The 15,379-nt window shown below is 41.9% G+C and overlaps 1 protein-coding gene across 1 annotated transcript; it reads left to right on the forward strand.

The window, feature by feature from the left end:
* Positions 1–4,652: 4,652 nt before the first annotated feature.
* Positions 4,653–14,105, forward strand: LOC132875438 (SCAN domain-containing protein 3-like). Its single transcript, XM_060912211.1, has 3 exons — positions 4,653–6,075; positions 12,400–12,454; positions 14,018–14,105. Exons 1-3 carry the CDS (start codon positions 4,653–4,655, stop codon positions 14,103–14,105), a joined length of 1,566 nt encoding a protein of 521 aa, XP_060768194.1.
* The last annotated feature ends 1,274 nt before the right edge of the window (positions 14,106–15,379 follow it).

Here is a 15,379-nt window from a genome sequence, read left to right on the forward strand (position 1 = left end):
CACATAATAAAAGCTATCTTGGCGTTACTGCACACTGGATACATTCAGAAACCATGGAACGAAGGAAAGCTGCCTTGGCATGTAGGCGATTCAAGGGCCGTCATACCCATGACAGTATCGCGTCTGAGCTTGATAATATTCACTCATCTTATGGCATTTCCCACAAAATAACATCCACTGTCACAGATAACGGCTCTAATTTCGTCAAGGCCTTCAAAAAGTATCAGCCAGTTGAGGAGGATGACTCGGAGGATGAGGAGGACGAGGTGACTTTTATGAACATTCATGATGTCTTGCAAAACAGTGTTGGAGGTGATGATGACGATGATGCTGTGATTACTTTGCCACCACATCAGAGGTGTGCATCACACACATTAAACCTCGTTTCATGTAATGATGTTGATAAGTGGATTTTGACCAGTCCAGAAACAAAAGCAGTATACAGAAGTGCTACGACGAAATGCACAGCCTTATGGAACAAGGCTAGCCGATCTACAGTGGCTGCAGAGACCGTGGATGATGTTATTGCAAGGAAGCTGGTAGTCCCTTGCACTACGAGATGGAACTCTTTTTATGATGCCCTTGCTCGAATCTGTGAGATCCCAATAGTCGAGCTGAACACCATATCTTCCAAGTTCGGCTTGAAAGCCATTACAGAAAGAGAGTATCAGTTCCTCAGGGAGTACTGCACGACAATGAAGCCACTAACAGTAGCCCTGGACATTCTTCAGGGAGAGGACAACTGTTATCATGGCACTCTCTTACCCACTCTGGAGACACTGATGTTGAAGACCATGGAGCTGAAGAGTGGCCTGCAAATTCTCGTTGACCTTCCAGAGGCAATTGTTACGGTGAGAACGACTATTTATTTTTGAGTAAGCTAAATACATTGATACCTAATGAAAAAAATGTTATTTTGTTTGTATTATGTGTATGTATTATTGCATATAATTATGCTCATCATGTCTTGTGTGTGCGTGTGTGTAGACAGTCAGTATAATATGTTCTTTGTATTATATGTAATTTCAGGCAATTAAAACAAGATTTGCGGAGGTGCTGGAGAGCGAGAACGCTATCTTGGCTGCTGTGACTCTGCCCAGGTTTAAATTACGTTGGCTGCGGACACAAGAGAAGAAGGACAAGGCTAAGGCAAGTCTGCTCGCTGAATGCCGTAAAAGTGCTCGAGAGGAAGACCAGCAGACAGGTACTACCAGCACACCAACACATACTGACTCAACTATAGAGGACGAGTTCTTTGCCTTTGATGATGAGGATGCCACTGCTGCTACTGCTGAAAGTCAAGTTGCAGATTATTTCAAATCAGCAGCACAAGGGATGGACTCTCTTCATGGATTTCCACTGATAAAGACAGTTTCACTCAAATACAATGCAGCCACTCCATCCAGTGCTCCCGTAGAGAGACTTTTTAGCCTGGGAAAGCTCGTCTTCACTCCAAAGAGAAACAGACTCTCTGACCTTAAGTTTGAAAAGCTTCTACTTTTAAGATACAATCACTGGTTTAATAGCTAAAATGGTGAGATGACTGCGTTGGCTGGGTGGATGACTGATCGCATGCATGCATGGATGGATGTGTGTTGAGAATGGATAGATAGGTGAATGGAATGAAGCTATAGGTTTCAAAGGTGAATTTGTTTTTTGAAAAAAGTCATATACATTTTCAGTACAATTTTAAAAGCACTTCTGTTAAACTGTTTACTTTTCTTTTTAAGAACATACTTGGAGCACTGTATGTCCACCTCTTGTCTTAAGTTGTATGCGAGTTTAAAGCAATTTGTGCAAAAGAGCACTATACAAATTCCAAAGACCTACTTTTCTAGGATGTCAAACCTTATGATCAGTACTCTATCAACTTAATCCCCATTCATGGCTTTTATTTTCAGCATGCTATTTTGATTTGTGAATACTTACAATTTACTGATAAAGTAAATGTTTGAGGTAGAGCATGGATGGGTACACAGTGAAAACACTGATACTGTTAAACTGTTTATGTTTGTGAAGAAGAACATACTTGAAGTACAGTATGCCTACTAGTGGTCTGAAGCTGCAAACTTTTTTCTTTTTTTTTTAAATTATTTTTGATTTGGAGCACAGCGAGTTTGAAGTACTTCGTATTCTTAAACTGTTTCCTTTAGTGAAGAAAAAAATAAGTTGGAAGTATATGTCCACCAGTTGTCTGAAACTGTGAAAGTTTGTTTTAATTTGCAGCATGTCAAGTGTAAAACATGTCATATTGTTTAACTGCTTACATTTGTAAAGAAAGAAAATGCTTGAAGTTCAGTTGTAATTGTGGTGTGTTGAGGTGCAATAAATTAAAACCTCTGTATGGGTATCTGTTGTTTGCTGCTTTACTCCAAATTACTCCAAATTATTTGACATTTTTTAACGTAAAAAAGTAACGCATTAGTTACTTTCCTGGGTAACTAGTTACTTTTATAGTGAAGTAACTCAGTTACTAACTCAGTTACTTTTTTGGGTAAGTAACTAGTAACTGTAACTAATTACTTTTTCAAAGTAACGTGCCCAACACTGAATATAATATCCAAGTCAGTATAGTGTATCACTGAACACTCTAAATTCAAATCTGGAATGTTTTGCCTACTGTATGTTAAGCCAGATTTGGTGTACATGCCAACTCCACCATGTTGTTGACTGCGCAAAGCATTTAACTGGCAGTTGTCTTCAGAGTATGAAGTACGTGGAGTGCTGTGAAAATCATAGTCAGCTAAATTTAGTCTGTCAGTAGTGAAACGAGAAGGGAGCCATGTTTCTGTCAGAGCAACACAGCTGGGAAGCAGGGTTTTAACACAAGTTCTCAGATCTTCTATGTGTGCTTGTAAGCTCTGAACATTTAATAAATAGACTGAGAAAGTTTCTGACAAAGGCATTACAAAATCAGTGTCAGACAAAAATTGTGGCATTTCGTTAACTGTCTGCTGAATTCTATCTTTACAGTAAATGGCTTTCTCATTAAAATCCTGTATAATTAGGCCTGCTATGGTTTTTACTCGACTTGGTGCTACATATGCTTGGCCGGCAGCAAATATTTTTTTAAGGGACACAACAACTTCATCAATTGTGAGCGATTGTACCTTATGTACAGTAATTGCCCATGCCAAAGTTAATGGATACTGTCTTCGTAAACTACCCCTGTTGTCTACCCTTTCTTCTGCGGGAAATATTGGCATGGAGTTCTGTAAATGTGTCTGTTCACAAATGTACTGTTTTCTTCTCTGTCTACCTACCTCAGCATCATCAACCCTATTGTTTTTCAAAGGATTATTAGGGCCTGAGCACCGTTCGGTGCGAAGACCCTATTGTTTATCGAAGGATTATTATTAGGGCCCAAGCACTGTTTGGTGTGAAGACCCTATTGTTTTTCGAAGGATTCTTCTTCTTCTTTTTCTGTTGTGCTTGGCCTATTTTGAGGCATTTCCCATGCACGAAAACTCATGAAATTTGATACACACATCAGTCATTGTAACCGCTTCTTAGCCACAGACGTTTGGCCCTGGGCGTCCCCAGGGACTTCATAGCGCCCCCTAATTGAAACAAAACTCTTTAGAACTTATGGTTAGAACAGAGGTGGGCAAACTACGGCCCGCAGGCCACATCCGGCCCGTTGGCGTTTTTAATCCGGCCCGCGGAAGACAATCATATAAACATGATTGAGCAGATCTATAAACTATAAGCGTCAGTGTTATCATGTAGACAGGTGTTCTAGAGATCCGTCTTTCCAGTCAGTCGTATTCACGCGAGATTACATTTGCAGAGTGGTGCAGCGCGTGCCATGGAAGTCATTCTGGCGCCCGTGCCACTGATGATCTCAAGAACACAGGATAAAACTTTACAATGAGTGGTCCTAAAAAAAGAAAAGTGGACAGTGAGTGCAGGGTGTTCAATAAAGAATGGACAACTAAATATTTTTTTGCTGAAGTCCGATCAAAGGCTGTATGCCAGGCCTATTCAAATGGCGGCCCGCGGGCCACATGCGGCCCACACGCGACCCAGATGCGGCCCGGACGCGGCTGACGTGATGCGTCACTAATTCCGTATAGGCCAATACCACGAGTCTCCAAAACTTAGTACATGCATTTTCATTACCTGATAAAAATAAATAGATAATATTGTAATAATTATTTTGCACGTTTGTTATTTCCCAGCTACTGTTAACTCAGTATGTTCAAATGGAAACAACAAATAGCCTATGCATACTCTATCAAGTGCGCGGAAAAGCGGAAGAGTGGTATGTGTGGAAGAGTGGAACTAGCGACACTAGCAACATATGAGTCCCTAGCAACATGCTGCATACAAAGACGTGCTGTATTTTAAGCTAGGCACTGTTTAAAAAAAAGAAAGAAACAAACATGTCTCTCTCTACATGTAAGCGAAAAATTGAGGACGAGAATCGTCGATTCAACCCAGCATGGACTGAGAAATATTTGTTTATTTTGCCAACTGCCAACGCCAAACCAATGTGTTTGATATGCAACGAATGCATTTCTGTGCTAAAAGATTACAATATTCGGAGACACCACCTGGAAAAACACCCAACATTCCGCGTGAACTTCCCGGAGGGATCTGCAGAGAGGGCTGCTAAAGTACAGAGCCTGATCGCGTCTTACTCTCGGAGCATGACAACCATGGTAAGAGCTTGCACCTCTCAAGAAAGAGCTACATCAGCATCTCTGAGGGTAGCTTGGATTTTGGCTAAAAAGAAAATGCCATTCACCGTCTCCGAAACAGTGAAAGAATGTGTGTTGGCCATGGTGGAGGAGGTCATAAGTGACGAAAAAATAAAAACAAATGTGGTGTCAGCTCTCAAAAACGTCCCCTTGTCAGACACCTCTAACAGTCGTAGAGTAGAAATACTTGCTACCCAAGCATTTGACTCGCTGCTAAATGATCTGAAAAAAGCTGACGTGATGTCTGTAGCTGTAGACGAGTCAACAGATCAAAGTGATACAGCACAATTGTGCATATATGTGCGCTTTTATGATGGCACAATCTTTCGAGAGGAGCTGCTCGGCTTACTGCCGTTAGAAGAACACACAACGGGCGAGGTGATTTTTGACAAAATTTCATCTTTCTTCAGGGACAACGGTCTGGACATGAAACGTGTGTGCATGCTTGTGACTGATGGGGCTCCATCCATGACAGGCAAAAAAAGTGGGTTGGTAGCGCGTTGGTCTGCTATCTCACCTGACTTGAAATATGTGCACTGCATTGTGCACCAGGCAGTGCTGTGTTCAAAGCTAAGCGGGGAGCTGAAAGAAGTGATGGATGATGTGATGGCTATAATTAACTTTATTCGATCCACGTCAAGCCTCCAACATCGCTTGTTCCGTCAGCTGTTGGCAGAAATGAATGCAGACCATTACGATCTCCTTTTGCACAACGATGTCCGATGGCTGTCCAAAGGCCGAGCACTGGATCGCTTCTGTCATCTCCGAGAGGAGATAGCGGTTTTTCTGCGCAACAACAAGCACAGGAAAGCGCATATCCACTTGAATCGCATGCGTGATGATGCATTCATGTCTGCTGTGTGCTTTCTAAACGACATATTCAAGCATCTGAATGACCTAAATTTGGCATTACAAGGCAGAGATAAAACGGTCATTGATCTTGTGGAACAGATGAGGGCATTCCCTGTCAAATTGGATCTTTTCGCCACTGACCTTACAGGCAGAATGTTGCATTTCCCGACGCTCCGCGAATACATCGCATCCCCGACACAAATCACAGACGTGATGAGGGATTTCATTGCAAAGCTGAACGAAAATTTTGCTGCTCGACTGGATGGACTTGCTCTGCCCACGGAGGTTATGGCCTTTGCCAGAGACCCATTCACTGCTGCAAAAGAAGGAGACTTATCTGCCAGAGCAAAGCAAGCGGTCCCTTCCATCGACGAGGGTAAATTCATTCTTGAACTTGTTGACATGCAGTCATCTGCTACCATGGCTGGGGTGCTTCGCAACGATGGGCCAGCAAAGTTCTGGAGTGATTTGAACTCACACCAATTCCCCAACACCAAGAAAGTGGCAATCTTCGTGCTCAGTATGTTTGGATCAACATACACTTGCGAATCGAGCTTTTCACATGTGAACGCAATTAAGAACAGTTATCGGTGCTCCCTAACTGACAACAAACTTCACCAGTGCCTTCGGATTGGGTTGACATCTTATGCACCAAACATCACAGATCTTGTGCAAAACAAAAAATGCCACTTCTCACACTGAAGGCAGCAGTGGGCTAATGTTCTGTTCAGTAGCCTAATGAACAGTGAGAAATGTTGATAAATGTTGAATTTTTTGTTTGTTTTAAATAAAGGGCACAATAAAGAGTGTTGTTCAAGTGAATTTTGATTAGGCCTCTTCAATGTTAATAATAATAATAATAATAATAATAATAACAATAATAATAATAACAATAATAATAATAATAATAATAAATAGATAGATAATCGGCTGTGCCACTTGTTAGTGACCTCGGAGAACTTGTGGCTCAGCTCAAGCTCTTGGATTCAAAATGTGGCCCAGAAGGAAAACTAATTGAATAGCCCTGCTGTATGCCTTATTTGCAAAGAAACCGTTGCAGTTTTAAAGGAATATAACATCAAACGGCACTTTTCCTCCAAGCATGCTAATTATGCTAACAACCAGTCAGCGCAAGCACGGACGAATACAGCTCAGCGGTTGCTGAGTGAATGTGAGTATTAACACTTTCTCTTTTTAAAACTATGTTGGAGCTGTAATAAGATGGTAGTCACATGTTTACAGACAATAATATAAAAAGTATAACTCTTAGTAATTTTGGTTGTCGTGGGTGGCTGCTGTAGTGCTGGTGTTTGTTTTTAAGTACTGTGTGCTTTTGGGTGTCTGCTCCGCCCCTCATTTATGTCCCTGTCTGCTATTATAGGTGTATTATGAGCAGCTGACCTTGCTTCTGCTTATATCTGTTCCTGGACTTTTGCCTGTGGAGGTTATTCTGATCTATGAGTGGCCTTTTGGAATATGAAAACCTGTTTGGAACCTGTGTTTTGATATTTTGAGGACTGGAAATATTTCAGTGAGTGACTTTGAACCTGAAAACCAGTTTGGAGTTTTTTGTTTTCTTGAGCCATTTTGTTTGATTTTGTGGGCTGGATGGATCCAGTGCCAAACCACTGAACTGCAAACATGTTGGCATGGGGTGGTACCCAAACTGTTGAACTGCAAACATTTTGGAATGGTGTGGTACCTCTCCTACTAATGGTGGTTGGTTGTACTGGTAGGCTGGAAGTGGATGGTTAAAAAAAAAACACTCAGGTGTAAATCTACAAGTTCAGTGAAATGTACAAAAATGATATGTACTGATATGTAATTTAGTTCAATTTAATGATATGCAATTTAGTTGTATGTATAAAATGATACAAATATACAAATACACTGGCATCCTACTCATCCTGGCAGCTGACTGGTTGTTAGCATAATTAGCATGCTTGGAGGAAAAGTGCCGTTTGATGTTATATTCATTTAAAACTGCAACGGTTTCTTTGCAAATAAGGCATACAGCCTTTGATCGGACTTCAGCAAAAAAATATTTAGTTGTCCATTCTTTATTGTACACCCTGCACTCACTGTCCACTTTTCTTTTTTTAGGACCACTCATTGTAAAGTTTTATCCTGTGTTCTTGAGATCATCAGTGGCACGGATGCCAGAATGACTTCCATGGCACGCGCTGCACCACTCTGCAAATGCAATCTCGCGTGAATACGACTGACTGGAAAGACGGATCTCTAGAACACCTGTCTACATGATAACACTGACGCTTATAGTTTATAGATCTGCTCAATCGTGTTTATATGATTGTCTTCCGCGGGCCGGATTAAAAACGCCAACGGGCCGGATGTGGCCCGCGGGCCGTAGTTTGCCCACCTCTGCCTTACAATAACACTAAAGCTTTTCCGGTTTATGTTCGATATGTATGAATTTGGTGTTGGCCCGGCCCGCCTGGCAAATTTCAAAAGTCAATGTGGCCCCTGAGCCAAAACGTTTGCCCACCCCTGGGCTAGAATCTTACTCAGAACCCTTAGATCAGTACAAAAATGACATGAATCATGATAGTTGTCCTAGCAACACACACACACACACACACACACACACACACACTGCAGACACAGGAAAGCTAAGATGACTTAAGATTACAGCGTGAGATAGAGATAAGGAGGAGACACATGTATAGTTTTGTACATATATAAATGTACATTTTCACACCACAGAAACACACACACACACTTACAGTCTTTGTCTGTCTATCTCTCATCCGTCAAGCAGTCATGGCATTTGCAACATGCACATCACCTTTGAACATTTGATGAATATATGACATGTGACTGTTTTGTTGGGTGGCGGAATGTCCTGGGTTGTGGAACCACACGTGCAAGGGCCCGTCAAGGCCACTAGCAGCTTTAATTCTATCTGCGTTTCATCAGTCCACAAAACAATTTTCCCAGTAGAGTGTCAAGGTGCTCTTTGACAAACTTCAGACATGACCTCTTTGGACTGTGGGGGAAACCGGAGCACCCGGAGGAAACCCACGCAGACACAGAGAGAACATGCAAACTCCACACAGAAAGGCCCCCATTGGCCGCTGGGCTTGAACCGAGAACCTTCTTGTCAAATGCCATATATATTAAAGTGCTAATTTAAGTCCTTCAGGAAGAGGTAGGTTTTTAGTCATTGTTTGAAGACAGCCAGTGACTCAGCTGTTTAGATACCTAGGGGAAGTTAGACAGTGCTAAGCACTACACCATCGTGCTGTATGGACAGGAACAAAGCAATAATTTGTGTGCTATTAGTTAAAACAGATTGTGTTTATTCATTACTGTAATGTAGATGAAGATTAGACCATATTTTAAGATAAATGTATCCATTAATGCAGGTAGTTCCAAAAGGTTCACTTACTTATTCTTGCCACTGTAGATTTATGGCATTTGGCAGACACCCTTATCCAGCGAGACTTACAGAAGTACATTGAAGTCTCAATCAATAAATACAATCTGATACTGGGTCGCTAGGTCACAGACTAAGAATTCCATCAGTGTATATAACTTCCCCAACAGGGCTTTTACACTGATGGTATTCTTATATAAGTTAAAGTGCTAATTTAAGTACTTCAGGTAGGTTTTTAGTCGTTGTTTGAATTCAGTGATTCAGCTGTTTAGATATCTAGGGGAAGTTCATTCCACCACCTCAGTGCCAGAAACGAGAAGTCTTGAATCATGCCTTCCTTGTACCCTGAGAGATGATGGGACCAATTGAGCATTGCTAGAGGATTGGAAGGAGTACGGTGCAGTGTGGTGTGTGATGGTTGCTTTGAGGTAAGTGGGTGCAGGTCGGTTTTTGGCTTTGTAGTGTTTAAATCTGATGCAGTCAGCTAGAGGAAACCAGTGGAGGGAATGTAGCAATGGGGTGGTATGAGAGAACCTCATCTCATCTCATCTCATCTCATCTCATCTCATTATCTCTAGCCGCTTTATCCTTCTACAGGGTCGCAGGCAAGCTGGAGCCTATCCCAGCTGACTACGGGCGAAAGGCGGGGTACACCCTGGACAAGTCGCCAGGTCATCACAGGGCTGACACATAGACACAGACAACCATTCACACTCACATTCACACCTACGGTCAATTTAGAGTCACCAGTTAACCTAACCTGCATGTCTTTGGACTGTGGGGGAAACCGGAGCACCCGGAGGAAACCCATGCGGACACGGGGAGAACATGCAAACTCCACACAGAAGGGCCCTCGCCGGCCCCGGGGCTCGAACCCAGGACCTTCTTGCTGTGAGGCGACAGCGCTAACCACTACACCACCGTGCCGCCCCATGAGAGAACCTAGGAAGGAGAAATCAACATGAGCATGTCAGACTAGCAATGCAGCCATCCACACAGCCTTGTCACACCTGGAACACAGGGACACCTATGTTCGAATGCTGTTTGTGGACTACAGTTCAGCCTTCAACACCGTCATCTCCAGCAGACTGACAGAGAAGCTCTCCACCCTTGGACTGACATCCTCCCTCTGCTGCTGGGTCCTGGACTTTCTCACAAACAGACCCTAGGCTGTCAGAGTCAGTACCAGAACATCCAGCACCAAGACAGTGAGCACAGGGATCCCCCAAGGCTGTGTGCTCAGTCCACTCCTGTGCACCCTCTTCACCTATGACTGCACCCCCACCCAGAGCAACACTTCCATCATCAAGTTCGCTGACGACACCACTGTCATTGGGCTGATCACCAGCGGAGATGAGAGAGCCTACAGGGAGGAGGTGGCTCAGCTGGTCTCCTGGTGCCAGGAAAATAACCTCTCCTTGAATGCTGAGAAGACCAAGGAGATGATTATTGACCCGAGGAAGAGGAGGGGAGACCAGCACGCCTTGCTGCACATCAACGGGACACAGGTGGAGAGGGTGAAAACATTTAAATTCCTTAGAACTCACATCAGTGAGGATCTCACCTGGACACACAACACACAGCAGGCCATCAAGAAGGCTCAACAGAGACTCTTCTTCCTGAGGAAGCTGAGGAAATTTGGACTGTCCACCAAACTCCTCAGCAACTTCTAGAGGTGCACAGTGGAGAGTGTCCTGACAAATTCCATCACTGTGTGGTACGGGAACTGCACAACTCAGGACAGAAAGGCTCTCCAGCATGTCATTAAAATGGCACAGTTCATCTGTGGAGCTGTCCTCCCCCCACTACAGGACATTTACAACACCCGGGTCACAAAAAGGGCACAGAGCATCATCAGGGACCAAACACACCCACAACACAGACTATTCACGCTCCTACCATCTGGCAGACGCTACAGGAGTGTGAAAGCAAGGACTACTAGACTGACAAACAGTTTTTACCCCCAGGCCATCAGGCTTTTGAACCACGGATTATAATCACCATCTACCTCTATATTTCCATCAGGCTTTTGAACCATGGATTAAAATCACCATCTACCTCTATTTTTCCATCAGGCTTTGAAACACGGATTATATTAGCAATTTTGCACAAGACATTGCACAGTATATCTACCTCTATGTTTGCACATTGTTTGCCTCTCCTTTTTTTTAAATGTTATCTTCATTTTTCATTCTACTTTTATATTTTGCATTCCATATGCACTTTATATTTTATATTTCAATTTTATTTATATATATATATATATATATATATATATATATATATATATATATATATATATATATATATATATATATATATATAATATTATGGCATGCCGTTCAGGAAATTAATCTTTGAATATATTGAATGAATCCCCGAATATATTGAATGAAACTTTGAATATATGGAATGAAACTCTGAATGTATGGAATGAAACTTTGAATATATTGAATGAATCCCTGAATATATTGAATGAAACTTTGAATATATGGAATGAAACCCTGAATATATGGAATGAAACTCTGTATTCTGCCCCCGCTCCCACAGCTCGGCAGACAGACAACAGGTCCCAAGAAAAACTCTGACTCAGAGGAGAGTATTAGAGTATATTGAGAAACGCTGTAAAACTCGACAAACAAAATTTACAAATTAGTTTTATATACAGAAAATACCGTTATACAAATATGATCCACGAGGGAAATGACTTTGTCACCGTAGCTTCGTTGCACATAAAAGAAGTAAACACGAATAAAACCACAAGCATTCGCCAGAGTGTTAACAATGTCTTTATTGTTTAAAATAGCCGCAACCAAATCCCGAGCTGACTGACTCATTTTTGCTGGAGGACGGCGGCAGTGCCTTCATGACGTCAGCCAAGTTTCATTCCATATATTCAGAGTTTCATTCAATATATTCGGGGATTCATTCAATATATTCAGAGTTTCATTCCATATATTCAGAGTTTCATTCAATATATTCGGGGATTCATTCAATATATTCAAAGTTTCATTCAATATATTCGGGGATTCAGTCAATATATTCAAAGTTTCATTCCATATATTCAGAGTTTCATTCCATATATTCAAAGTTTCATTCAATATATTCGGGGATTCATTCCATATATTCAGAGTTTCATTCAATATATTCGGGGATTCATTCAATATATTCGGGGATTCATTCAATATATTCAAAAATTAATTTCCTGAACGGCATGCCATAATATATATACATATATATATATATATATATATATATATATATATATATATATATATATATATATATATATATATATATATATATTTTTTTTTTTTTTCTTTTTCTTTTTATACTGGTAAGCATAGTTTGGTCGGGCAGTTGCAAAATAAGAACTTCATTACCCAATAATAAACCGTTGTGTCTGTTATTGTGTATATGACAAATAAACATCTTGACTCTTAAGAGGAAAAGGACAGTTGAATCTCCATGGTTACCTTAAGATTGCATGCAGTGACCGAAGGTGAGATCTGAGTTTTCCAGGGAGATCACAAAGTCCTGACAAAGTGATGAATCACCTTGGATGAACCCCAGTTCAGTTTTGCTGGGATTAGGTTTTAGCTGCCATCCATTATGAGATGGTTGCCAGACATGCAGAGATCTGAGCAGAAATATGAGTGTTTGAAGGAGTGAAGGAGAGGATGAGATGAGTATCATCTGCATAGTAGTGATATGAAATCCCATGTGAGGATATGACCTCACCAAGAGATAGGGTATTGAGGGAGAACAGAAGAGGACCAAGTATTGAGCCTTGTGGGACTACCTTAAAGCATTTATCAAACTCCACTCTGCATCACACACCCTCCAAATATCTAGCATGGCTCGACCTGATCCATCATCTCTCAGAGTACTTGGAAGACATATATCAATGCTCCTCACTGTCCTGGCACCCAGATGGTGGAGTGAACATCCCCTGACTGTCTGAACAACTGAGTCACTGGCTGTCTTTAAAAGAAGACTAAAGACCTACCCCTTCACCAAACACTTAAATATCCATCCATCCATTATCTGTAACTGTTTATCCTGTGCAGGGTCGTGGGCAAGCTGGAGCCTATCCCAGCTGACTATGGGTGAGAGGCAGGGTACACCCTGGACAAGTCGCCAGGTCATTGCAGGGCTGACAACATTTAAATATGCATTTTGTTTAACTATTTAATAATAATAATAATAATAATAATAATAATAATAATAATAATAATAATAATAAGCGACTGAATTGCAGTGGGTAAAGTACCTTGGCACCCTTGAACTTGATGATATACTACATAGTGAAATAAAGACCAAAGTGGCCACAACGTACCTGGACAGACTGAAACTCCTTCTTCACTCCAAGCTGCACTCCAGAAACCTCATTAAGGCCATCAATGCTTGGGCTGTATCTGTCGTTCACTACAGTGCCTCTATCTTGAGGTGGACCCAAGCAGAAATTGATGAGCTTGATAGAAAGACCAAAAAGATCATGATGATGAATGGGGTACTCCATCCAAAGGCATTTGTACAAAGATTGTACATGAAGAGCAACAGAGGTGGGTGTGGCTTGATTAGTGTAATGAGAGTGAGAGAAAAAAAATCTGGAACGGTACTTGGTGGGGAGTGAGGAGGAACTGTTGAAGTACGTTGCTAGGGTGGAACGAGTAAAGAAGGATGAGGTTGAATCCAAAGCAGATTTTAAGAACAGGCTTGAAAGGGAGAAGGACGAGAACTTGTTGGGTAAGATGCTGCATTGGCAGTTCCATGAAGATACTATGGAACTAAAAGATCCTGAAGCATCATGGCTTTGGTTAAGTAAAGGTGATCTTAAAAAGAACACAGAAAGCTTATTCATTGCCGCTCAGGATCAAGCACTTAACACCCATTCTGTGAAGCATGACATTTATCATACTAGCGCCACCAAGCTATGCCAATTGTGTGGAGTTGCGATAGAGAATGTCATGCACATAGTAAGTGCATGCAAGTGCCTTGCACAGAAAGAATACAAGCATCGGCATGATACGGTCTGCTTGAATCTCTACTGGCTTTTGTGCAGAAAGTATGGCTATGCCACGGAAGACAAGTGGTACCAACATACACCCGAGAAAGTGCTGGATGAGGAAAGGAAGCCCAAGATCCTTTGAGACTTTGAGTTCCAAACTGACCATGTAATTGATGCTCGTAAACCTGACTTGGTGGTCTTTAAGAAGGAGCAGAAGGAATGCCTGATAACTGATGTGGCAATACCAGGTGACCACAACATTGTCACCAAACAGGCAGATAAGATTACCAAGTACGCACTACTGAAAGCCGAGATCTCAAAAATGTGGGACCTGCCAGAATCAAAGATCAAGGTCTTTCCAGTTGTTATAGGCGCCTTGGGTTCAATTCCAAGGGCGTTAAAAACATACTTAGACATTTTGGACGTGAAGTATGACATTATGACCCAAAAGTCAGTTCTGCTCGGAACTGCCCAAATATTGCGAAAGGTGCTGTCTGTCTGAGGTACTTGTTCTGACTTGACAGATAGTTGAAAACCCAGTACATTGTCACCACAGTTTTGTACTGTGTGACAATGCAATCATCATCATCATCATCATCATCATCCTGTACTAACCTTCCCAACAGGGTTTTCAGGCTGATGGCATTCTTCGTCTCTGTCTTATTGAACTAGAATTAGGATGTGTTGTCAGTAGAAACAAAGCACTTCTGCAAGTTGTTCTGGGAAAGTGCATCTTCTAGATGCTGGAAATGTAACATAATAGGAGGAAACAATTAAACAATCTCAATCATAAATGGTAACAATCAGGTTTTGCTTTTGGCACAAGCTTCTTTTCTCATTCATCATATTCTGTTTCATTTATAATTTATATCATAGTCATAAGAAAGCCAGTGTAGAGATAATGGAGACAACAAACATTGGACTCATACTTCCAGCAAAGAATCGGCTTAGCTAATTAGCAGTCTCCAAGATGGCAAGCATGATGTGCAGGGTGTACAGACGAGGAGGTGACAGATACTGAAAGACTAAAGTGCTGCAGCACTTTTGTGCTCTCTTTAAGTAGAGAATACTGACAACAAGCAGTGAAGGAACCTTAAACAAAAAAGGCAAAGAATATCAAATTTCGGCGGCACGGTGGTGTAGAGGTTAGCGCTGTCGCCTCACAGCAAGAAGGTCCTGGGTTCGAGCCCTGGGGCCGGCGAGGGCCTTTCTGTGTGGAGTTTGCATGTTGTCCGCGTGGGTTTCCTCCGGGTGCTTCGGTTTCCCCCACAGTCCAAAGACATGCAGGTTAGGTTAACTGGTGACTCTAAATTGACTGTAGGTGTGAATGTGAGTGTGAATGGTTGTCTGTGTCTATGTGTCAGCCCTGTGATGACCTGGCGACTTGTCCAGGGTGTACCCCGCCTTTCGCCCGTA

The sequence above is a fragment of the Neoarius graeffei genome, chromosome 28 (assembly GCF_027579695.1).
Source record: "Neoarius graeffei isolate fNeoGra1 chromosome 28, fNeoGra1.pri, whole genome shotgun sequence".
In the NCBI taxonomy this organism is placed as follows: Eukaryota; Metazoa; Chordata; class Actinopteri; order Siluriformes; family Ariidae; genus Neoarius; species Neoarius graeffei.